The sequence below is a fragment of the Dendrobates tinctorius genome, unplaced genomic scaffold, assembly GCF_039654945.1.
Source record: "Dendrobates tinctorius isolate UK_male_01 unplaced genomic scaffold, ASM3965494v1 ptg000016l, whole genome shotgun sequence".
Lineage (NCBI taxonomy): Eukaryota > Metazoa > Chordata > Amphibia > Anura > Dendrobatidae > Dendrobates > Dendrobates tinctorius.
This window is the reverse complement of record NW_027361684.1, coordinates 19,959,317-19,984,264: the sequence shown is the minus strand read 5'-3', so window position 1 is coordinate 19,984,264 and position 24,948 is coordinate 19,959,317. Positions and strand designations below refer to the sequence as shown.

The following is a 24,948-nucleotide window of genomic DNA, read 5'->3' as shown; positions in this document are numbered from 1 at the left end:
ATTTGTCCCATATTATAGCAGAATCGGACGCAGACAGAAGAGGCCCAGGTGCAAGAACAACATGTGGGCCCTTCGCAGTCCAACATACAATTACACCTGCCTTGGAGGTGTGAGGGGTGCTAGGGCCATAGTCGTGGCTGACATAGATTGCTCAATCACGCCCTGGTCTCCCGTCACATGCATACAATGTCCTCTTTGCAATGTACCTTCTTTAATGCCTTCTGAACCACCAGGGTCTCCTCTGATCTGTGGTGGGTTCACTCCTGTCAGTACCATTCAAAGAGAGACAGAGTCCAGTTTAAACTTGTAACAAACACAATTTTACTTGAATCCATTCGCAGTACGTCCAGCTCAGTTACAGCAACCTCACAGAGAACATCGCAGTACGCATCTTTGTCTATTCCTGTGATTTTCCCCACTTCTTCTAGAATGCTCCCAGGTCATACCGACTTGTCCGCTACCGCAGTGTTCCTTCTGTCCAGCTTAACTACCTTCAGGAGTTTCCCTGTCCATTTCACCCCAGACATAAGGGCATCAGCCCATGTAGTCAGCTGCCACATATTGGTGCTGCCCTGCATTCCTCTGCTGCTGGGGCCTTCGGGTCCCAAGCCCTGAACGACTGGGCTCCTAGCTTGAACGTTATGTGGTCCACTGTGTGGGCCGGGCTCTAAGGCCCTATTGGACTGTCTGGGCTCCCTGGTCCTACTGCCTAAAATGCTGCGAACTTGTTGGCTTACCCACAGTTGGCCCCTCCTAAGTTAACAGTTGCCTATCCTAAACTAAGTGTGCTAAAATGCCCCCACTAGTGGGCTAACTTAATTACTATGATTTCCCTGAACAATAATATACATATAGCAGCATTAAGTACATAACATTATTTTTCAAAGTAAGACATTCAGAACCGGCATGTGTTTAGGGCATAAACCGTTTCTGTGACCCCTTACAGAGGTAGAAGTGGGCCTCCTTTACCTCTTGGGCCCCTGAAAAGCTACTTCCTCAATGTTGCATTGGCTTTCTCCTGCATCATTAGAAATTAAAGGGAATCTGTCAGCAGGTTTTTGCTATTTAATCTCAAGACAGCTGGAGATAGAGGCTGAAACACAGAATTCAGGGATGTGTCACTTGTCAAAGTGCGTGCTGTAGTTTACTAACTGTGAAACATTTATCACTACAAGATTAATATTGCTGGACTACATTAGTCTGGCAACGCCCCCTCCCCCTGTGATAAGCAGCTCATTGTCTATAGAGAAAGCCTGGTGTGGGCGGGGTTAGCTTTCTCAGCTCTGCTTCATTCTAAATCTAAAAGCTCTGAATGTTTCAGAACAGCTGCACCCAGTAGTCTAAGTGATACATCGTTGGATTCAGCTTCTCTTTGCCTATATTATGCTGCTTTCAGATAAGGTAGCAAAAACCTGCTGCCATAGTCTCTTTAATTTTTGTTTGCATAGAATTGCAGAAACCATGCTGCCATTAAAAGTAAGGAAGCCAGTACTAAATCTTTCCTAGTGATGCAGCGGAAAGCCAGGGCAACATTTAGGAAGCAACTTGTCAGACGCAGCTCGTATGCCTGCTACTCGTGTACCGAGCGCTATGTGCCTCCTCAACCTGAAACCGGGTTTACGTGAGAAAACTCCGACAATTTTTTTCTTACGTGCCATCCGTGTGCAATATGTTTTTACAGCAGCAGCTATTAACCATTTATAGGACCATGTACAGTTTCCAATGTTAAAGAATTGCAATGTATCCATAAAAAAATGGATGTTTTACTGTGGCTTCATATGGGATCTGTTTATTTCTGCACACCCATAGACTTCAAAGGGTAAATCTGAATGAAATTAGTACATACTACTTTTTTTTTTCATACATGTATTCGGTCCATGAAAAAAAATCGCTACTGCTGCGCGGCGACAACTGAGCCGCATATAACACACCGCACATTCGTAATAACCAAGGAATGGGGGTTTCAAATGAGTCATTCACCAGTCCATGCATCCATCAGCAAACATACAGCAGCAAGTATGACTATACGTACTAGCGCATACAGCCATGCGCGCTTTTTATAGCGTACGGGACCTACTGGAAATCTCCAGAACTCCCAGAGGAGCCAATAGAATTCAGAGCAGGACCTGAGCACCTGACTCCCGAACTCCAATAGGAGCTCGTCCCGTGAGCATGCTCAGACGGTGGTGTAAAGGACTTAGCCTCTGGAGATAAATGTGAGGATCTGGATCTCTGCAGAGGTATGGCAGAACTCAGAATCCTAACACTCTGGCTGTCAGCACATGATGGATGTTGCATTTATGACATCTAATTTTGATTTAAAAAAAAAGTGTGACTTGAATTTTTCTTTATGTTTTTCTTAGAAATTTTGGAAACGGAAATGGACAAACTAATACAGCTCCACAGTTATTGTGCATTACGTGATGTGGCTCCAGGGAGTCTTTCATCTACCACTATTAGCTCCACTTTGGTCCCGTCTAAGGTGTCTTGTATTTTGGGTCACAAAAAGATTTCTTTACCATCCATGCCAAAAACGATCAAAGTCACTGATGACACTGGTAAGTTTTATAGATTGCATTATAAGCAGTGCGTGGATTTTACTAATAATCATTGGCTGAATGATAAAGAATACATTTTATAAGTCTTTGAAACTTTGTAACAGAATAATTGAAAACAATGAAAAATAAACAAATATTGAAGACGCTCACAAAGAGGGGATACACATATCAGGAATGGTCCAAGCAAGGGATTTAAAATTCAGATTATAATAAACTCAATCCAAATTGTCCTGCTGTGAGGACCCCATCAAATAGCTGAGCATTCACTTCCCCCCACAGCACCACCACAAAACAAATTACAAGGGTGTTTAGAATTTAAAAGCAGAAAATGTTGTTAAAAGTATTATTTATATTCAATGGCTAATTCCCTGTTGGTTCCGCGTCACCGTTCCGGTGATTTTCATCTGTCTTACTTTTTTGAACTGATGACTAGAGTTGAGCGAATATGTCCGGAATCGGTCGCCGAATCTGAATTTGCCATATTCGTGCCAGATTGGTGCCATATTTGTGCCAAATTTATGTTTGATGATCGACTCCGAGCATATTCGGTCATTTCTACTCCCATTGACTCCAATGACGTTCGGCTGTGTTCAGCGAATATTACAAAAACCATATTTGTCGCCGATCATAAATGGAACTGAATTTTCAAAAATTCGCTTAACTCTACTGATGACGTGCCAATATCTGGCCTCTGTAGTGTTTCTATGCACATGGATCTGGGACATCCTAAATGAGGCAGAGAAAGCTTCTACAATGCCTAATTATGACATTCTGTGAAGTATTTATGTCATACATTATATATGGTTTTGTAGAGGTAGATAGATTGGTTTAGTATGATTTCATTATTGTGTCCCGGATAGTGATGAGTGAACATGCTCGGATAAGGTGATAACTGAGGATGCTCGTGTGCTAACGGAGTCTCTTCAGCGTGCTCCAATAATATGCTCGAGTCCCCACTGCTTCGTGTTTCGCGGCTGTTCGACAGCTGCAACACATGCAGGGATTATAAACAGGAAATCCTTGCATGTGTTGCGATTGTCAAACAGCGGCGAAACACGCAGCCGTGGGGACTCGAACATATTATTGGAGCATGCTGAAGAGACTCCGTTAGCACATGAGCATCCTTGGATATCACCTTATCCAAGCACGCTCACTCATCACTAGTGCCGGAGCTTGGAAAACCCAAATCATGGCAAAGAATTGTCTCTTAGTTCGGGCTCATTCAGGCATCTTTCTGTGTTCTTCATGGTTAGAACTCATATCTAGTTTAGTCTATGGGGCTGTTCACATGCTTGATTTTTTTTGCCAGCCCAGTCTATGAGCAAACTAGCGGAGAGATGTTTGATATTGATCCAAGTTTCAGATCAAAATCAGCAATAGAAGTCTAGCGCCCTCCACAGACTGCTAGATAAGAGGAGTTAGAAAAACTTTTACTTTCTCATCTGAGAACTTATGAAACTCGGACCAAAAAAAATGGACATCTGATTGAGCCCTTCTAAGATGACCGGCCCTTCTTGAACAACTATTCCATCTTCCTAAGTAGTAGTAAGCATTTGGCAGAATACTGACATGTTATAAACCCGCGGAGGAATATCACTGCGGTGTATCTGAAGCTGAACCAGTTATTAGGACAATGTTTTAATTTCGTCACTTGATGTCGGCAGGACTTGAGCTTTCCTGGGCTCTCAGACTAATTAAATACAATTAAAGGGCTGTTTACACTCAACAATTACAAGAAAACAGGAAAATGATCACTTTAAGGCAACGTTCAGTATTTGGTCAGTATTTTCCATTAGTTTTTGTAAGTCAAAACCAGGAGCGGGTGATAAGTACAGAAGTGGTGATGGGTTTCTATTATACTTTTCCTCTGATTGTTCCACTCCTGATTTTATCTTACAAATACTGAGGTAAAATACTGACCAAATACTGAACGTGGCCTAAAGCTGGGACTACACAATAACTTTGGCTGGGACACGGTGGCATGGCCGTAGATTGCTATGTGCCTCTGCTACGTCACACTGTGATGACAATCTCTTTAGGGTCTGACTTTTTGCGGATTGCTTGTTGTGGTTGCTGTACCCACAATGTGACTCAATACACTTGTATTAACCTGCAATGTAGGAGCGGCCCATAGCAATCTTTGGCTGTATGACCTGTGTCACACTTTAATTTCCCTCTGTTGAGGCTTGGAGCTATAGCAGTCGGCTATCTTCATCTTTAGTGTTGCGGGAGGATGTCTTTGTTAAATCTCTGAGTCTGCTCAAGATCGGTGTTCCTCTTGTTCATCTATCCAAGCTGTCTTTAGTGGTAGTGGTGATCGACTAGTGTAACCCCTCATCATTCTCTAAGTAGGGCTTATCGTCAGGGTCAGGCAGGGATTAGGTTCCTGCTCAGCAATAGGTGCAGAACCTACAGTGGGGGAAATAAGTATTTGGTCGTTTACTGATTTTGTAAGTTTGTCCACTGTCAAAGACATGAACAGTCTATTTTAAGGGTAGGTTAATTTTAACTTTGAGAGATAGAATCCAGAAAAATAATATTGTAAAAAGTATATAAATGTATTTGCATTTTGCAATGAGAAATAAGTATTTGATCCCTCTGGCAAAGAAGACTTAATACTTGGTGGCAAAAAAACCTTGTTGGCAAGCACAGCAGTCAGACGTTTTTTGTAGCTGATGATGAGGTTTGCGTATGTGTCAGGAGTAATTTTGGTCCACTCCTCTTTGCAGATCGTCTCTAAATCATTAAGATTGTGAGGCTGTCACTTGCCAACTCGTAGCTTCAACTCCATCCATAAGTTTTCTATGGGATTAAGGTCTGGAGACTGGCTAGGCCACTCCATGACCTTAATGTGCTTCTTTTTGAGCTACTCCTTTGTTGCCTTGCCTGTATGTTTTGGGTTATTGTCTTGCTGGAAGACCGAGCCACGACCCATTTTTAATGTCCTAGCGGAGGGAAGGAGATTGTCACTTAGGATTTTACAGTACATGGATCCATCCATTCTCCCATTGATGTTGCCAAGTAGTCCTGTGCCCTTAGCAGAGAAACACCCCGAAAACATAATGTTTCCAGCTCCATGCTTGACAGTGGGGATGGTGTTCTTTGGGTCATAGGCAGCATTTCTCTTCCTCCCACACAGCGAGTTGAGTTAATGCCAAAGACCTCAATTTCTGTCTCATGTGACCACAGCACCTTCTCCCAATCACTCACAGAATCATCCAGCTGTTCATTGGCAAACTTCAGATAGGCCTGCACATGTTGCCTTCTTGAGCAGGAGAACCTTGCGGGCACTGCAGGATTTTAAACCTTTATGGCGTAACGTGTTACCAATGGTTTTCTTGGAAACTGTGGTCCCAGCTGCCTTGAGATCATTAACATGTTCCCTCTTGTGTAGTTTTAGGCTGATCTCTCATCTTCCTTATCAAGGATACCCCACAAGATGAGATTTTGCATGGTGCCCCAGATTTCTTTCATTTACTTACTATTGCACCAACAGTTGTCTCATTCTCACCCAGTATCTTACTTAAGGTTTTGTAGTCCATTCCAGCTTTGTGCAGGTCTATGATCTTGTCCCTAACATCCTTATAAAGCTCTTTGGTCTTGCCCATGTTGTAGTAGTTAGAGTCTGACTGATTAATTGAGTCTGTGGACAGGAGTCTATTATAAAGGTGACTATGTCAGACAGCTGTCTTTAGTGCAGATAATGGCTTGATTAGAAGTGTCTACATGGCCTTTAGGAGTAGAACTCTTAATGGTTGGTAGGGGATCAAATACTTATTTCTCACTGCAAAATGCAAATGAGTTTATATAATTTATGCAATGTGAATTTCTGGATTTTATTTTTGATATTCTATCTCTCAATGTTAAAATTTACCTTTCCTTAAAATTATAGACTGCTCATGTCTTTGTCAGTGGGCAAACTTACAAAATCAGCAAGGGATCAAATACTTGTTTTCCCCACTGTATAGAGGGATGTTTAGGGCAGACAGGGTGACTTTAGATCTCACAGGAGTTATTTCAGTTCACCTCACTGTTTCTTTGCTGGCATGATGCAATCCGAGCACGGATTAGTCTCTGCAAACCTGGAGAATGTTCCAAAAAATGGGGAAATCCAGTTCAAAGGAAAAAATGATTTTTATTTTAACTTTAGTAAAATCATTAGTACAAAATGGCAGCTATGTACAAATAGGTATACCCATTGAAGGGAACTACCTTGGACTGAATTGCAGAGCACCTGGGTGCGCTTCGAACACACAAGTTCTTAGATTCGGGATGCCTAAGGGCCTCCACTCCCCCCTTCAATAGAGTTGGGCTCCCTTTTCCTCATACCTTCGTGTTGCACTTAGTCTTTCCTACACTGTGCGTGACATCAAAAGGTCCTCAATAGCTAGACATCATGCCGCAATCCAAAGAAATTCTGGAACAAATGAGAAACAAAGTAATTGAGATCAATCTGTCTGGAAAAGGTCATAAAGCAAATTGTGAAGCTAAAGCCATTATCCACAAATGGCAAAAAACTAGAACAGTGTTAAACCTTCCCAGGAGTGGACGGGCAACCAAAATTACCCCAAGAACAAAGTGATAACTCATCCTAAAGGTGTAAAAATACCCCACAACAACATCCAAAGAACTGCAGGCCTCACTTCCCTCTGTTAAGGTCAGTTTACATGACTTCACCATAACAAAGAGACTGGGCAAAAATAGCCTGCATTACAGAATTCAAAGACGAAAACCACTGCTAAGCAATAAGAACATAAAGTGTCATCTCAGTTTTGCCACAAAACAGCTTGATGATCCCCAAGACTTTTGGGATCTGTGGACTGATCTGTGGACTGATGAGACAAAGTTGAACTTTTTGGAATGTATATGTCCCATTATATCTGGTGCAGAAGTAATACAGCATTTCAGAAAAGGAACATCATACCAACAGTAAAATATGGTGGTGGTAGTGTGATGGTCCTTGTTTTGCTGCTTCAGGACCTGGAAGACTTGCTGTGCGAAATGGAACCATGAATTCTGCCATCTACCAAAAAATTCTGAAGATGAATTTCCGGTCATTTGTTCGTAACCTCAAACTGAAGCGCACTTGGGTTATGCAGCAGGACAATGATTCAAAACACACCAGCAAGTCTACCACTGAATGGCTTAAGAAAAACTAAATTAAGATTTTGGAGTGGCCTAGTCAAAGTCCTGACCTTAATCTGATTGGGATGCTGTGGCATAACCTTAAAAAGGCAGTTCATGCTCAAAAACCCTCCAATGTGGCTTAATTACAATAACTCTGCAAAGATGAGTGGGCTAAAATTCTCGCAAACGCTTGATTGCAGTTGCTGCTGCTAAAGGTGGCCTAAACAATAATTAGGTTTAGGGGGAAATCACTTTTTCACACAGGGTCCAGTAGGTTTGGATTTCTTTCTCCCTTAATAATAAGGACCTTCATTTAAAAACTGCAGTTTGTGATTACTTGTGTTATCTTTGTCTAATATTTAAATTTGTTTGGTGACCTGAAACATTTAAGTGTGACAAACATGGAAAAGAATAGAAAATCAAGAAGGGGGTGAACACTTTTTCCCATAAATGTACTTGTCTCCAGTGGAACCACAAGTCCCAGTAAGCTACGCATTCCTCGATGTGGCAGGTCTACAGTCACACAGGGTTCCAGCCTGATACTTCAGGATTTAATTGCTTAGGGATGCGAGGCAGAGTTCTTCTCCATGATGGGAAGCCAGGAGGAGGTGGGCAACCCTACAAAACGTGGCTGCTTTGCAGTTGTAGTGTAGCTCCAAGAGTCACTATCCTCTCACATGGAGCTGCAGAACTATCAGTCTGCACTCGATGCTCTCTTTCTGGTTCACTGCTGTCTCTTTCCAGTAATGTATGACAGTCCTCATTTTCTCTGATACTCTCTCCTCCTATCAGACTCAGTTTCTTTACTTCAGTCTCCCCCCACAGGGGTTACATTCATATAGGATTTATTGACGGTATTTCATATCCATTAGTTAAACTGCGGTAAGTAGAGTATTACGTTAGCATTTCAGGTGAAGACCCTTCAACAGACGTATAAGCTAAGTTCAATGCATATACAGCATATAGGCCTTAATACAGCTGGATCCTGGCTGTCCCTGTTTCAAGGAATCCCACCCCACAGCCTGGACCCCTTTGACCTTTATGCATTGAACATAGCCTTTACGTCTGATGAAGGTTCTTCACTCAAAACATTAACGTAATACTGTACTTACCGCAATGTATCCAATGGATATGAAATACTGACGGTAAATCCTACTTGAAGCCTTAATTGTGTAGTTCCTTCACTCTGTCTACAGGAGCTCAGTGGTTGGCTCCAAAGGAGCTATCACCCTTCTCAGTCTATCTCAATCTCACTGGGTTTGTCACCTACCTGTTTGGTTACTGCTCAGAATTATGATGTCTAAACGAGCAAGACGTTGGCTATGGAAATCATTGTATATTATTTACATTAATGATTGTTTTCTGTACATTTTTCATTTGCAAAGTTCTGGGATTTAAAGAACTACGGGAAAAAGTTCTGAATCAAGCGATATTCAGAGAAAAGAAGACCAAGACAAAGAGACAGATGCATAGCCTGAAAAATATGGCATGTGGAAACATCAAGATGCAATAAATAAGTAATAAGATGCACAGCCTGAAAAATATGACATGTGTTAACATCAATAAATAAGTAATATTAAATACCTTTATTCATGTGTCCGTAATGTAAATCCTACATTTGTTCACTATAGCCCTGCATCCATCAGCAGATTGCTGACACTATTTACATGCAGCAGAAAAGGGAAGACATCGCTCCAATACCAATGTACACTGTGTGCAGAATTATTAGGCAAATGAGTATTTTGATCACATCATCCTTTTTATACATGTTGTCCTACTCCAAGCTATATAGGCTTGAAATCCAACTGCCAGTTATGTAAATCAGGTGATTTGCATCTCTGTAATGAGGAGGGGTATGGTCTAATGACATCAACACCCTATATAAGGTGTGCTTAATTATTAGGCAACTTCCTTTCCTTTGGCAAGATGGGTCACAAGAGAGATTTGACGGACTCTGAAAAGTCAAAAATTTTGAGATGTCTTGCAGAGGGATGCAGCAGTCTTGAAATTGCCAAAGTTTTGAAGCGTGATCACCGAGCAATCAAGCGTTTCATGGTAAATATCCAACAGGGTCGCAAGAAGTGTGTTGATAAAAAAAGGCGCAAAATAACTGCCCATGAATTGAGGAAAATCAAGCGTGAAGCTGCCAAGATGCCATTTGCCACCAGTTTTGCCATATTTCAGAGCTGCAACATTACTGAAGTATCAAAAAGCACAAGGTGTGCCATACTCAGGGACATGGCCAAGGTAAGGAAGCCTGAAAAACGACCACCTTTGAACAAGAAACATAAGATATTTCTTGGCCCAGTCTTGACATTTTATCTTAAGACTGATTTCCAGGACGTCCTATCCTGACAGCACGATGGGTTGTCCTTTCATCCTTACATGGACAAGAAATGCACGAGAGGGTAAAGGTCCCCTCCCACATCCACACTCCAGTGTTTTTCCTGTCCCTGTAAGGACAGGCACGAGAGAAGAAGCGCGGCATCTAGCAAGCAAGAACTTACCTAGGGCCAGCAGAAGCGGGGTCCAAACGCCAGATCCTCTCGTCAGAGGGGCCGAGGCGGCACCCCCCTAAGGGGAGTTCTCCGCCAGGCGTCCCGTGGAGCGCTGCTCCGGGACTCGGAGCCGCTTCCCCTCAGTGGGGATCTCGACTCCCGCCGCATTGTCCAGAGATGCTGGAGGTGTCGGTGGCCACGTCCCTTCCGGGCGCCCGATGACAACTTCCGGCGGCGCCATGACAGTCGACATCAGCACGGCCGGACGCGGTGGACAGGTGGCTCAGGACAAGGTAGGATAAAAGTGGGGTGGGGCGACCAGACAGATGCGCTGTAGTCCCTCCCCACCATGGAAAACGCAGCACAGCCCGAGCAGCCAGCGTCCGTAAGTAGGGCTCTGGAGTGGGGGGCTGTATATTCCAAAAGGCAGGAGCTTAATAAAACTCCTGTTCTTGTAGGAGAAGACGGCACCGGCAGCCACAGCATCGACCTCCAAGAGACCCAAATGCCCCATCTGTGCCAATAAATTACCGGGGTCATGGAAAAAACCCCTATGTGAGGAGTGCACCCTGAATATCATCAGGGGCGAACAGGCTTCTCTTTTTGCAGAAATACGCACAATGGTCAGAGAGGAGGTCCAGGCATCCGTCTCCAGACTGCTACCCGCTCTGTCTTCCAGCCAGCCCCAGGCTAAGAGGCCAAGATGGAAGTCCGATCAGTTGTCGGACGAGGAGATCCCTGACACGGACTCGGAGGAGCAAGGCTAGATCACCTCTGAACCCCTGGAGATTGGGAAGAGATACCTCTTCTCCTCGGACAACACGAATGAGCTTCTCAGCACCTAGAGAAGCACCATGCAAATTGAGGAGGCCCCAAAGACTAAATCCATCCAGGATGAGATGTTCGGAGGCCTGAGAGCGAGGATCCGTCAGGTCTTCCCAGTTAACGACCATATCCGTTCGATGATTCTGGAGGAATGGGAGGACGCCGAGAAACGACTAGTCATACCTCGAGACTTTAAACTTAGACTACCATTTAGCCAGGAGGACATTAACATTTGGGATGAGTTGCCTAAAATCGACACCCCGGTGGCCAGGGTGACAAAGAAGACTTCAATTCCCTTTGAAGATTCCTCAAGCCTCAAGGAACCCATGGACAAGAAGGCCGATGTGCTCCTGAAAAGGGCTTGGGAGGCCTCTTCAGCGGTTATGAAGACAAACATAGCTGCCACATCGGTCGCCAGATCCATGCATCTATGGATCGACCACCTAGAACAACAATTGAAGGATAAAACCCCTAGAGGTAATATCTTAGAAGGCCTTCCCCTGTTAAAAATCGCGACCAGATTCCTGACGGACGCCTCAGCTGAATCCGTACGATTCGCGGCCAGGAATAATTCTTTGTCCAATGCGGCTCATCGAGCCATTTGGATGAAGACCTGGTCAGGGGACTATCAGTCAAAAAATAAGTTATGTGCCATACCCAGGTGGGAGGGTATTTTGGGCCGGCCTTAGATAAGATCCTGGAGAATGCCTCGGTTAGCAAAAAAGGTCTTCTGGAGGAAAAAACAAAAAGACAATTTCCCTTTCAGAGACCCCGATCTAAGAAATATAGAGGGAAGGGGAAATCACCTCGATGGGAGTACACAAAAGGGGGGAAAAGTAGGGCTCCCCCATCTCGCTCCACACAAAGCTGCAGGAGACAATGACGCCATACCTGTAGGGGGTCACCTCAGACACTTCGCGGGGGCATGGGAACTCATCTCTCAAAAACGATGGATCCTTAATATGGTCTCCCAGGGCTATACCCTCGAATTCACAGAACCCCCCCAGCACGGTTCGTCGTAACAAATCCTCGGTCTAGGACCCTTATAGACCCCATTTGGGCAGACATAAAGGACCTGCTAAAATCAGGGCTAGTAGTTCCAGTCCCAGAAAAGGAAAGAGGGCCACTAATCAACCCTCTTCACCGTAAAAAAACGTTGGGGGACAGTCGCACCATTATAAACCTAAAGCCATTAAATTAGTGGATCCGATACAAATGTGTTATGAGTTCATTTTCTGCTCCTCCAGTTGAGAGTTCTCCTTCCGTTCTCCTTCTGGTGGTGACAGGAGGTAGTGAGGTTGGTTTAAATGGTAGTGATTGTCACGCAGGGCTTAGGTCAACTAAGGCAGAAATACCCGGGGCCCCTGTGGTGTCCCTTTAACTAGGGGAAACCCTGTCTGACCCTCAACTCAGGGTTTTTGCTGATGGTGCAAATGCCTGAGCCTCCAACCTTTCCTTATCTCCTGCTCAGCCCTAAGCTTAACCCTCCACCCAGTGAGGAGACAAACCACCAAAGCCCCACACAATAATGACAGACAGGGAGAACTTAAACTGCACCGTGCCGCATACACACAGGACTATACAGTAATGTGAACAGGGCACAACAAAACACAAATATGGGAAGGCGAGAAGGTAACAACGGATCATACGACACCAGATATGAATCTCTCTCTCTCCAACACCTCCACTCCAGACCGGAACCACTTGGTATGAAACACAAGCTATAATCGGCGACGCCCATAGGCCAGCACGACTATTTAAAGACCGTGGGCGTGACCAAACATCCAACCTGATCTCCAGCTAGATTAACCCCCGATAGCCTGAGAAAATTAAGCCGGCGCCACTGAGGCTATAGTGGACGGAGGTGGAACTACCTCTGCCTGCCGGTCGCTGTGGTGTGAATAGCGTCCGACATGACAAGTGGACGGAGGTGAAACTACCTCTGCCTGCCGGACGCTGTGGTGTAAATAGCGTCCGACATGACAGTACCCCGTCTTCTACGAGGGACCCCAGGGCCCTCAAGACTCATAGGACCCGGCTTGTCCGGATGACGACCGTGAAAAGAACTGACCAGCCGATCCGCATGTATGTCCGAGGCTGGTACCCAAGACCTCTCGTCCGGACCATACCTCCACCAGTGTACCAAATACTGAAGAGTACGGCGCACTACTCGAGAGTCCACTACCTTGGAGACCTCAAACTCTAAATCGCCATCCACCATGACCAGAGGTGGCATCGGCGTCGTGTCCACAGAGCCTACCACCTTTTTCAATAAAGCCCTGTGAAACACGTTGTGTATCTTGTATACTGCAGGAAGTTCCAACCGATAAGCAACTGGGTTAATGATGGCAGCAATCTTAAAAGGCCCAATAAACCTTGGACCCAATTTTAAAGATGGAATTTTGAGTTTTATGTTTTTAGTTGCTAACCACACCCATTCACCCACACACAGGTCCGGACCTGGCACGCGTCTACTGTCAGCCACCCGTTTGTACCTCGCACTCATGCTCAACAATCGCTGTTTCACCCTCCTCCAGACCGATGATAATTGAGCTCCTAGCTGGTCCTCCTCCGGGGCGCCCCCTGAGTCACCCTGACGTAAGGTACAAAATTGAGGATGTTGACCGTAAACACAAAAGAACGGAGACTCTCCCGATGACTCTTGGCGGTGATTATTTAACGCGAATTCGGCCAGAGGAAGGAAAGTAGACCACTCCTCTTGGTTGTCGGACACAAAGCATCGAAAATACTGCTCCAGATTTTGGTTCATGCGCTCAGTTTGACCATTTGACTGTGGATGAAATGCCGATGAATGTGACAACTTGATCCCCAAACATGAGCAAAAAGCTTTCCAAAACCTCGCAACAAATTGAGTTCCCCTATCAGATACTATGTCCGACGGAACTCCGTGGAGTCTGACCACCTCCTGCACAAACACCTGAGCCAACGTCTTTGCATTGGGCAAGGAAGGCAATGACACAAAATGCGCCATTTTTGAAAATCGGTCAACCACCACCAGGATGACCGTGTTCCCCGCCGAGGCTGGCAAGTCAGTGATAAAATCCATGGAGATTTCTGTCCATGGCCTATTAGGTACCCCCAGAGGCTGTAGCGTGCCAGCAGGACGGGCTCGGGGCGACTTGGCCCTAGCGCACGTGATGCAAGCTGCCACGTACGAGACCATGTCCTGCCGGATTTTGGGCCACCAGAAATGACGCGATACCAGCTCCAAGGTGCCCTTAACCCCTGGATGACCAGCCAGTACTGAGTCGTGGTGTTCCCTCAACACCTTAAGACGAAGATGAAAGGGTACAAATGATTTGTTGGAGGGAAGTCCTGGAGGTACCTCCTCTTGGGCCTCGGCAATCTCCGCCTCTACCTCAGTCGTGAGAACCGAAACCACTACATCTTCCTGGAGGATGGGTACCGGCTCTTCCTGAGGTTCTCCCCCCCGGAAAACACCTGGACAATTGGTGTTTTTAGCCCCGGGACGGTAAGTCACCAGAAAATTGAAACGTGTAAAAAACAATGCCCAGCGAGCCTGCCTAGGAGACAGACGCTTGGCCGACTCCAGATAGAGCAGGTTCTTATGGTCGGTGATGACTGTGACCTGGTGAGCCGCCCCCTCCAAGAAGTGTCGCCATTCCTCAAAAGCCAATTTGATGGCCAACAACTCCCTGTTGCCGATATCATAATTCCGTTCGGCCGGCGACAGCTTCTTGGAGAAGTAGGCGCATGGATGCATATCGCTCAAAGATGAGCCCTGTGACAGTACTGCCCCCACTGCCACCTCAGACGCATCAACCTCCACCACAAAAGGTTTAAACACATCCGGTTGCACCAGAATGGGGGCTGAAGCAAAACTGTTCTTCAGACGCTCAAATGCACGTATCGCCACCTCAGACCAGCTAGACAGATCGGTACCTTTTTTTGTCATGTCCGTGAGCGGTTTGGCTATAGTAGAAAAGTGTTTTATAAATTTCCTATAATAATTAGCAAACCCAAAGAACCGCTGGAGCGCTTTCAGATTATCAGACCTTTCCCATTGCAGCACCGCTTGCACCTTCGCGGTGTCCATTTTAAACCCTGCGGCGGACACAATATATCCCAAAAAAGGCAACTCCTGAACAAAAAATAAGCATTTTTCCAGCTTAGCATAGAGCTTATTCTCACGGAGCAACTGTAACACCTGCCTGACATGCTCTAAATGAGTGTCCCGGTCGCTCGAATAAATGAGGCTATCATCCAGGTATACAATCACAAATTTCCCCAGGACATGAGCAAATACATCATTAATAAAATGTTGGAAAACAACAGGCGCGGTTGTCAACCCAAATGGCATAACCAGGCTCTCAAAATGACCCTCAGGAGTGTTAAACGCCGTCTTCCACTCATCCCCCTGACAGACCCTTATGAGGTTATACGCCCCCCTGAGGTCAAGCTTGGAAAACCACTTTGCCCCACCACCTGGTTGAACAAATCAGGGATCAAAGGCATCGGGTATGGATCACGGATCGTAATCTGATTTAACTCCCGGAAATCCAGACATGGGCGTAACCCCCCATCTTTCTTCTTAATGAAGAAAAACCCCGCTGCTACAGGCGAGGACGAAGGCTGGATGTGTCCTTTGCTCAGACTCTCCGCGATGTAGTCTTTCAGAGCTTGTCCCTCTGGACTAGAAATATTAAACATCCTGGCCTTAGGTAATTTGGCCCCGGGTTTTAACCTAATCACACAGTCATAGGCTCAATGTGGAGGCAGTTCTGAGCAACCCCTCTCAGAGAATACATACGCGAAATCCTGCAAAGCCTCCGGAAGGCTGGGCGTCACGGCGGACACACATGTGGCCAAGCAATTGTCCTGGCAGAAACCACTCCATTGGACTATGTCCTGAGTTTTCCAATCAATCACCAGGTTGTGCCTGGACAACCATGGAAAACCCAGGACCATTTGTGCTGGGAGATTACGGAGGACCCTACGTGTAACCCACTCAGAATGTAGGACCCCAATGTGGAGTTTCACCTCAGCCACAAACTCCGTAATCTCCCCTTGTGGGAGGGGAGCGGCATTAATGGTAACCACCTGAATAGGATGAGGGAGTTTTTCGATCTTAAACCCGGCAGTGCGTGCAAACTCCTCATCTATAAGATTGGTGGCGGAACCGCTATCCACAAACACTGATATAGGTAGCTCTCTGCCCGCGATAATAACCTTGGCATGGAGCATACATTGAGATACCATCATGGAGGATATGCATACGCTCAGTTGGGCCTCCTCAATACCCACTGAGCTTAACAGTTTTCCGCCGGTGTGACCTTCTTCGGTAGCACAGGACAAGCGTTAACATAATGATTTCTTTTACCATAGTAAAAACATGCTCATTAGAAATTAAAGGGAATCTGTCAGCAGGTTTTTGCTATTTAATCTCAAGACAGCTGGAGATAGAGGCTGAAACACAGAATTCAGGGATGTGTCACTTGTCAAAGTGCGTGCTGTAGTTTACTAACTGTGAAACATTTATCACTACAAGATTAATATTGCTGGACTACATTAGTCTGGCAACGCCCCCTCCCCCTGTGATAAGCAGCTCATTGTCTATAGAGAAAGCCTGGTGTGGGCGGGGTTAGCTTTCTCAGCTCTGCTTCATTCTAAATCTAAAAGCTCTGAATGTTTCAGAACAGCTGCACCCAGTAGTCTAAGTGATACATCGTTGGATTCAGCTTCTCTTTGCCTATATTATGCTGCTTTCAGATAAGGTAGCAAAAACCTGCTGCCATAGTCTCTTTAATTTTTGTTTGCATAGAATTGCAGAAACCATGCTGCCATTAAAAGTAAGGAAGCCAGTACTAAATCTTTCCTAGTGATGCAGCGGAAAGCCAGGGCAACATTTAGGAAGCAACTTGTCAGACGCAGCTCGTATGCCTGCTACTCGTGTACCGAGCGCTATGTGCCTCCTCAACCTGAAACCGGGTTTACGTGAGAAAACTCCGACAATTTTTTTCTTACGTGCCATCCGTGTGCAATACGTTTTTACAGCAGCAGCTATTAACCATTTATAGGACCATGTACAGTTTCCAATGTTAAAGAATTGCAATGTATCCATAAAAAAATGGATGTTTTACTGTGGCTTCATATGGGATCTGTTTATTTCTGCACACCCATAGACTTCAAAGGGTGAATCTGAATGAAATTAGTACATACTACTTTTTTTTTTCATACATGGATTCGGTCCATGAAAAAAAATCGCTACTGCTGCGCGGCGACAACTGAGCCGCATATAACACACCGCACATTCGTAATAACCAAGGAATGGGGGTTTCAAATGAGTCATTCACCAGTCCATGCATCCATCAGCAAACATACAGCATCAAGTATGACTATACATACTAGCGCATACAGCCATGCGCGCTTTTTATAGCGTACGGGACCTACTGGAAATCTCCAGAACTCCCAGAGGAGCCAATAGAATTCAGAGCAGGACCTGAGCACCTGACTCCCGAACTCCAATAGGAGCTCGTCCCGTGAGCATGCTCAGACGGTGGTGTAAAGGACTTAGCCTCTGGAGATAAATGTGAGGATCTGGATCTCTGCAGAGGTATGGCAGAACTCAGAATCCTAACACTCTGGCTGTCAGCACATGATGGATGTTGCATTTATGATATCTAATTTTGATTTAAAAAAAAAGTGTGACTTGAATTTTTCTTTATGTTTTTCTTAGAAATTTTGGAAACGGAAATGGACAAACTAATACAGCTCCACAGTTATTGTGCATTACGTGATGTGGCTCCAGGGAGTCTTTCATCTACCACTATTAGCTCCACTTTGGTCGCGTCTAAGGTGTCTTGTATTTTGGGTCACAAGAAGATTTCTTTACCATCCATGCCAAAAAAGATCAAAGTCACTGATGACACTGGTAAGTTTTATATATTGCATTATAAGCAGTGCGTGGATTTTACTAATAATCATAGGCTGAATGATAAAGAATACATTTTATAAGTCTTTGAAACTTTGTAACAGAATAATTGAAAACAATGAAAAATAAACAAATATTGAAGACGCTCACAAAGAGGGGATACACATATCAGGAATGGCCCAAGCAAGGGATTTAAAATTCAGATTATAATAAACTCAATCCAAATTGTCCTGCTGTGAGGACCCCCATCAAATAGCTGAGCATTCACTTCCCCCCACAGCACCACCACAAAACAAATTACAAGGGTGTTTAGAATTTAAAAGCAGAAAATGTTGTTAAAAGTATTATTTATATTCAATGGCTAATTCCCTGTTGTTTCCGCGTCACCGTTCCGGTGATTTTCATCTGTCTTACTTTTTTGAACTGATGACTAGAGTTGAGCGAATATGTCCGGAATCGGTCGCCGAATCTGAATTTGCCATATTCGTGCCAGATTGGTGCCATATTCGTGCCAAATTTATGTTTGATGATCGACTCCGAGCATATTCGGTCATTTCTACTCCCATTGACTCCATTGACGTTCGGCTGTGTTCAGCGAATATTACAAAAACCATATTTGTCGCCGATCATAAATGGAACTGAATTTTCAAAAATTCGCTTAACTCTACTGATGACTTGCCAATATCTGGCCTCTGTAGTGTTTCTATACACATGGATCTGGGACATCCTAAATGAGGCAGAGAAAGCTTCTACAATGCCTAATTATGACATTCTGTGACGTATTTATGTCATACATTATATATGGTTTTGTAGAGGTAGATAGATTGGTTTAGTATGATTTCATTATTGTGTCCCGGATAGTGATGAGTGAACATGCTCGGATAAGGTGATAACTGAGGATGCTCGTGTGCTAACGGAGTCTCTTCAGCGTGCTCCAATAATATGCTCGAGTCCCCGCTGCTTCGTGTTTCGCGGCTGTTCGACAGCTGCAACACATGCAGGGATTATAAACAGGAAATCCTTGCATGTGTTGCGATAGTCAAACAGCGGCGAAACACGCAGCCGTGGGGACTCGAACATATTATTGGAGCATGCTGAAGAGACTCCGTTAGCACATGAGCATCCTCGGATATCACCTTATCCAAGCACGCTCACTCATCACTAGTGCCGGAGCTTGGAAAACCCAAATCATGGCAAAGAATTGTCTCTTAGTTCGGGCTCATTCAGGCGTCTTTCTGTGTTCTTCATGGTTAGAACTCATATCTAGTTTAGTCTATGGGGCTGTTCACATGCTTGATTTTTTTTGCCAGCCCAGTCTATGAGCAAACTAGCGGAGAGATGTTTGATATTGATCCAAGTTTCAGATCAAAATCAGCAATAGAAGTCTAGCGCCCTCCACAGACTGCTAGATAAGAGGAGTTAGAAAAACTTTTACTTTCTCATCTGAGAACTTATGAAACTCGGACCAAAAAAAATGGACATCTGATTGAGCCCTTCTAAGATGACCGGCCCTTCTTGAACAACTATTCCATCTTCCTAAGTAGTAGTAAGCATTTGGCAGAATACTGACATGTTATAAACCCGCGGAGGAATATCACTGCGGTGTATCTGAAGCTGAACTAGTTATTAGGACAATGTTTTAATTTCGTCACTTGATGTCGGCAGGGCTTGAGCTTTCCTGGGCGCTCAGACTAATTAAATACAATTAAAGGGCTATTTACACTCAACAATTACAAGAAAACAGGAAAATGATCACTTTAAGGCAACGTTCAGTATTTGGTCAGTATTTTCCATTAGTTTTTGTAAGTCAAAACTAGGAGCGGGTGATAAGTACAGAAGTGGTGATGGGTTTCTATTATACTTTTCCTCTGATTGTTCCACTCCTGATTTTGTCTTACAAATACTGAGGTAAAATACTGACCAAATACTGAACGTGGCCTAAAGCTGGGACTACACAATAACTTTGGCTGGGACACGGTGGCATGGCCGTAGATTGCTATGTGCCTCTGCTACGTCACACTGTGATGACAATCTCTTTAGGGTCTGACTTTTTGCGGATTGCTTGTTGTGGTTGCTGTACCCACAATGTGACTCAATACACTTGTATTAACCTGCAATGTAGGAGCGGCCCATAGCAATCTTTGGCTGTATGACCTGTGTCACACTTTAATTTCCCTCTGTTGAGGCTTGGAGCTATAGCAGTCGGCTATCTTCATCTTTAGTGTTGCGGGAGGATGTCTTTGTTAAATCTCTGAGTCTGCTCAAGATCGGTGTTCCTCTTGTTCATCTATCCAAGCTGTCTTTAGTGGTAGTGGTGATCGACTAGTGTCACCCCTCATCATTCTCTAAGTAGGGCTTATCGTCAGGGTCAGGCAGGGATTAGGTTCCTGCTCAGCAATAGGTGCAGAACCTACAGTGGGGGAAATAAGTATTTGGTCGTTTACTGATTTTGTAAGTTTGTCCACTGTCAAAGACATGAACAGTCTATTTTAAGGGTAGGTTAATTTTTAACTTTGAGAGATAGAATCCAGAAAAATAATATTGTAAAAAGTATATAAATGTATTTGCATTTTGCAATGAGAAATAAGTATTTGATCCCTCTGGCAAAGAAGACTTAATACTTGGTGGCAAAAAAACCTTGTTGGCAAGCACAGCAGTCAGACGTTTTTTGTAGCTGATGATGAGGTTTGCGTATGTGTCAGGAGTAATTTTGGTCCACTCCTCTTTGCAGATCGTCTCTAAATCATTAAGATTGTGAGGCTGTCACTTGCCAACTCGTAGCTTCAACTCCATCCATAAGTTTTCTATGGGATTAAGGTCTGGAGACTGGCTAGGCCACTCCATGACCTTAATGTGCTTCTTTTTGAGCCACTCCTTTGTTGCCTTGCCTGTATGTTTTGGGTTATTGTCTTGCTGGAAGACCGAGCCACGACCCATTTTTAATGTCCTAGCGGAGGGAAGGAGATTGTCACTTAGGATTTTACAGTACATGGATCCATCCATTCTCCCATTGATGTTGCCAAGTAGTCCTGTGCCCTTAGCAGAGAAACACCCCGAAAACATAATGTTTCCAGCTCCATGCTTGACAGTGGGGATGGTGTTCTTTGGGTCATAGGCAGCATTTCTCTTCCTCCCACACAGCGAGTTGAGTTAATGCCAAAGACCTCAATTTCTGTCTCATGTGACCACAGCACCTTCTCCCAATCACTCACAGAATCATCCAGCTGTTCATTGGCAAACTTCAGATAGGCCTGCACATGTTGCCTTCTTGAGCAGGAGAACCTTGCGGGCACTGCAGGATTTTAAACCTTTATGGCGTAACGTGTTACCAATGGCTTTCTTGGAAACTGTGGTCCCAGCTGCCTTGAGATCATTAACATGTTCCCTCTTGTGTAGTTTTAGGCTGATCTCTCATCTTCCTTATGATCAAGGATACCCCACAAGATGAGATTTTGCATGGTGCCCCAGATTTCTTTCATTTACTTACTATTGCACCAACAGTTGTCTCATTCTCACCCAGTATCTTACTTAAGGTTTTGTAGTCCATTCCAGCTTTGTGCAGGTCTATGATCTTGTCCCTAACATCCTTATAAAGCTCTTTGGTCTTGCCCATGTTGTAGTAGTTAGAGTCTGACTGATTAATTGAGTCTGTGGACAGGAGTCTATTATAAAGGTGACTATGTCAGACAGCTGTCTTTAGTGCAGATAATGGCTTGATTAGAAGTGTCTACATGGCCTTTAGGAGTAGAACTCTTAATGGTTGGTAGGGGATCAAATACTTATTTCTCACTGCAAAATGCAAATGAGTTTATATAATTTATGCAATGTGAATTTCTGGATTTTATTTTTGATATTCTATCTCTCAATGTTAAAATTTACCTTCCCTTAAAATTATAGACTGCTCATGTCTTTGTCAGTGGGCAAACTTACAAAATCAGCAAGGGATCAAATACTTGTTTTCCCCACTGTATAGAGGGATGTTTAGGGCAGACAGGGTGACTTTAGATCTCACAGGAGTTATTTCAGTTCACCTCACTGTTTCTTTGCTGGCATGATGCAATCCGAGCACGGATTAGTCTCTGCAAACCTGGAGAATGTTCCAAAAAATGGGGAAATCCAGTTCAAAGGAAAAAATGATTTTTATTTTAACTTTAGTAAAATCATTAGTACAAAATGGCAGCTATGTACAAATAGGTATACCCATTGAAGGGAACTACCTTGGACTGAATTGCAGAGCACCTGGGTGCGCTTCGAACACACAAGTTCTTAGATTCGGGATGCCTAAGGGCCTCCACTCCCCCCTTCAATAGAGTTGGGCTCCCTTTTCCTCATACCTTCGTGTTGCACTTAGTCTTTCCTACACTGTGCGTGACATCAAAAGGTCCTCAATAGCTAGACATCATGCCGCAATCAAAAGAAATTCTGGAACAAATGAGAAACAAAGTAATTGAGATCAATCTGTCTGGAAAAGGTCATAAAGCAAATTGTGAACCTAAAGCCATTATCCACAAATGGCAAAAAACTAGAACAGTGTTGAACCTTCCCAGGAGTGGACGGGCAACCAAAATTACCCCAAGAACAAAGTGATAACTCATCCTAAAGGTGTAAAAATACCCCACAACAACATCCAAAGAACTGCAGGCCTCACTTCCCTCTGTTAAGGTCAGTTTACATGACTTCACCATAACAAAGAGACTGGGCAAAAATAGCCTGCATTACAGAATTCAAAGACGAAAACCACTGCTAAGCAATAAGAACATAAAGTGTCATCTCAGTTTTGCCACAAAACAGCTTGATGATCCCCAAGACTTTTGGGATCTGTGGACTGATCTGTGGACTGATGAGACAAAGTTGAACTTTTTGGAATGTATATGTCCCATTATATCTGGTGCAGAAGTAATACAGCATTTCAGAAAAGGAACATCATACCAACAGTAAAATATGGTGGTGGTAGTGTGATGGTCCTTGTTTTGCTGCTTCAGGACCTGGAAGACTTGCTGTGCTAAATGGAACCATGAATTCTGCCATCTACCAAAAAATTCTGAAGATGAATTTACGGTCATTTGTTCGTAACCTCAAACTGAAGCGCACTTGGGTTATGCAGCAGGACAATGATTCAAAACACACCAGCAAGTCTACCACTGAATGGCTTAAGAAAAACTAAATTAAGATTTTGGAGTGGCCTAGTCAAAGTCCTGACCTTAATCTGATTGGGATGCTGTGGCATAACCTTAAAAAGGCAGTTCATGCTCAAAAACCCTCCAATGTGGCTTAATTACAATAACTCTGCAAAGATGAGTGGGCTAAAATTCTCGCAAACGCTTGATTGCAGTTGCTGCTGCTAAAGGTGGCCTAAACAATTATTAGGTTTAGGGGACAATCACTTTTTCACACAGGGTCCAGTAGGTTTGGATTTCTTTCTCCCTTAATAATAAGGACCTTCATTTAAAAACTGCAGTTTGTGATTACTTGTGTTATCTTTGTCTAATATTTAAATTTGTTTGGTGACCTGAAACATTTAAGTGTGACAAACATGGAAAAGAATAGAAAATCAGGAAGGGGGTTAACACTTTTTCCATAAATGTACTTGTCTCCAGTGGAACCACAAGTCCCAGTAAGCTATGCATTCCTCGATGTAGCAGTTCTACAGTCACACAGGGTTCCAGCCTGAAACTTCAGGATTTAATTGCTTAGGGATGTGAGGCAGAGTTCTTCTCCATGATGGGAAGCCAGGAGGAGGTGGGCAACCCTACAAAACCTGGCTGCTTTGCAGTTGTAGTCTAGCTCCAAGAGTCACTATCCTCTCACATGGAGCTGCAGAACTATCAGTCTGCACTCGATGCTCTCTTTCTGGTTCACTGCTGTCTCTTTCCAGTAATGTATGACAGTCCTCATTTTCTCTGATACTCTCTCCTCCTGTCAGACTCAGTTTCTTTACTCCAGTCTCCCCCCACAGGGGTTACATTCATATAGGATTTATTGGCGGTATTTCATATCCATTAGTTAAACTGCGGTAAGTAGAGTATTACGTTAGCATTTCAGGTGAAGACCCTTCAACAGACGTATAAGCTAAGTTCAATGCATATACAACATATAGGCCTTAATACAGCTGGATCCTGGCTGTCCCTGTTTCAAGGAATCCCACCCCACAGCCTGGACCCCTTTGACCTTTATGCATTGAACATAGCCTTTACGTCTGATGAAGGTTCTTCACTCAAAACATTAACGTAATACTGTACTTACCGCAATGTATCCAATGGATATGAAATACTGACGGTAAATCCTACTTGAAGCCTTAATTGTGTAGTTCCTTCACTCTGTCTACAGGAGCTCAGTGGTTGGCTCCAAAGGAGCTATCACCCTTCTCAGTCTATCTCAATCTCACTGGGTTTCTCACCTACCTGTTTGGTTACTGCTCAGAATTATGATGTCTAAACGAGCAAGACGTTGGGGATGGAAATCATTGTATATTATTTACATTAATGATTGTTTTCTGTACATTTTTCATTTGCAAAGTTCTGGGATTTAAAGAACTACGGGAAAAAGTTCTGAATCAAGCGATATTCAGAGAAAAGAAGACCAAGACAAAGAGACAGATGCACAGCCTGAAAAATATGGCATGTGGAAACATCAAGAGGCAATACATAAGTAATAAGATGCACAGACTGAAAAATATGACATGTGTTAACATCAATAAATAAATAATATTAAATACCTTTATTCATGTGTCCGTAATGTAAATCCTACATTTATTCACTACAGCCCTGCATCCATCAGCAGATTGCTGGCACTATTTACATGCAGCAGAAAAGGGAAGACATCGCTCCAATACCAATGTACTGTAAGGTTCTCAAGTTGGGTTCTGCCACTGAAACAATAGTAGACAGCACTCAACTCTATTTTTCAAATTGCAAAAGTTTAGTTGTTCTGTTTATCATTAGGCAATAAAAAAAACATGGTGTTTCTATGAAAAAAAACATAATCTTTCTGAGACATTGTATTCCAGATGCTAATCATAATGCAAAAG

General features: G+C 43.9%; 1 protein-coding gene across 7 annotated transcripts in view; it reads left to right on the top strand.

Moving 5' to 3' along the window:
* LOC141080387 (uncharacterized) overlaps positions 1–24,630 on the top strand; it is a 382,167-nt gene extending 357,537 nt beyond the window's left edge. For 6 of the 7 annotated variants that reach the window (XM_073565553.1, XM_073565554.1, XM_073565552.1 and 3 more), the window contains 3 exons: positions 2,364–2,558; positions 17,727–17,921; positions 24,438–24,630. In XM_073565553.1, coding sequence (XP_073421654.1) covers positions 2,364–2,558; positions 17,727–17,921; positions 24,438–24,622 — 575 coding nt within the window. In that variant the 3' untranslated portion in view covers positions 24,623–24,630. Of the gene's footprint in view, positions 1–2,363; positions 2,559–9,070; positions 9,264–17,726; positions 17,922–24,437 lie in introns of those variants that run through there. The other variant, XM_073565556.1, reaches the window with a different exon arrangement.
* Positions 24,631–24,948: the final 318 nt, after the last annotated feature.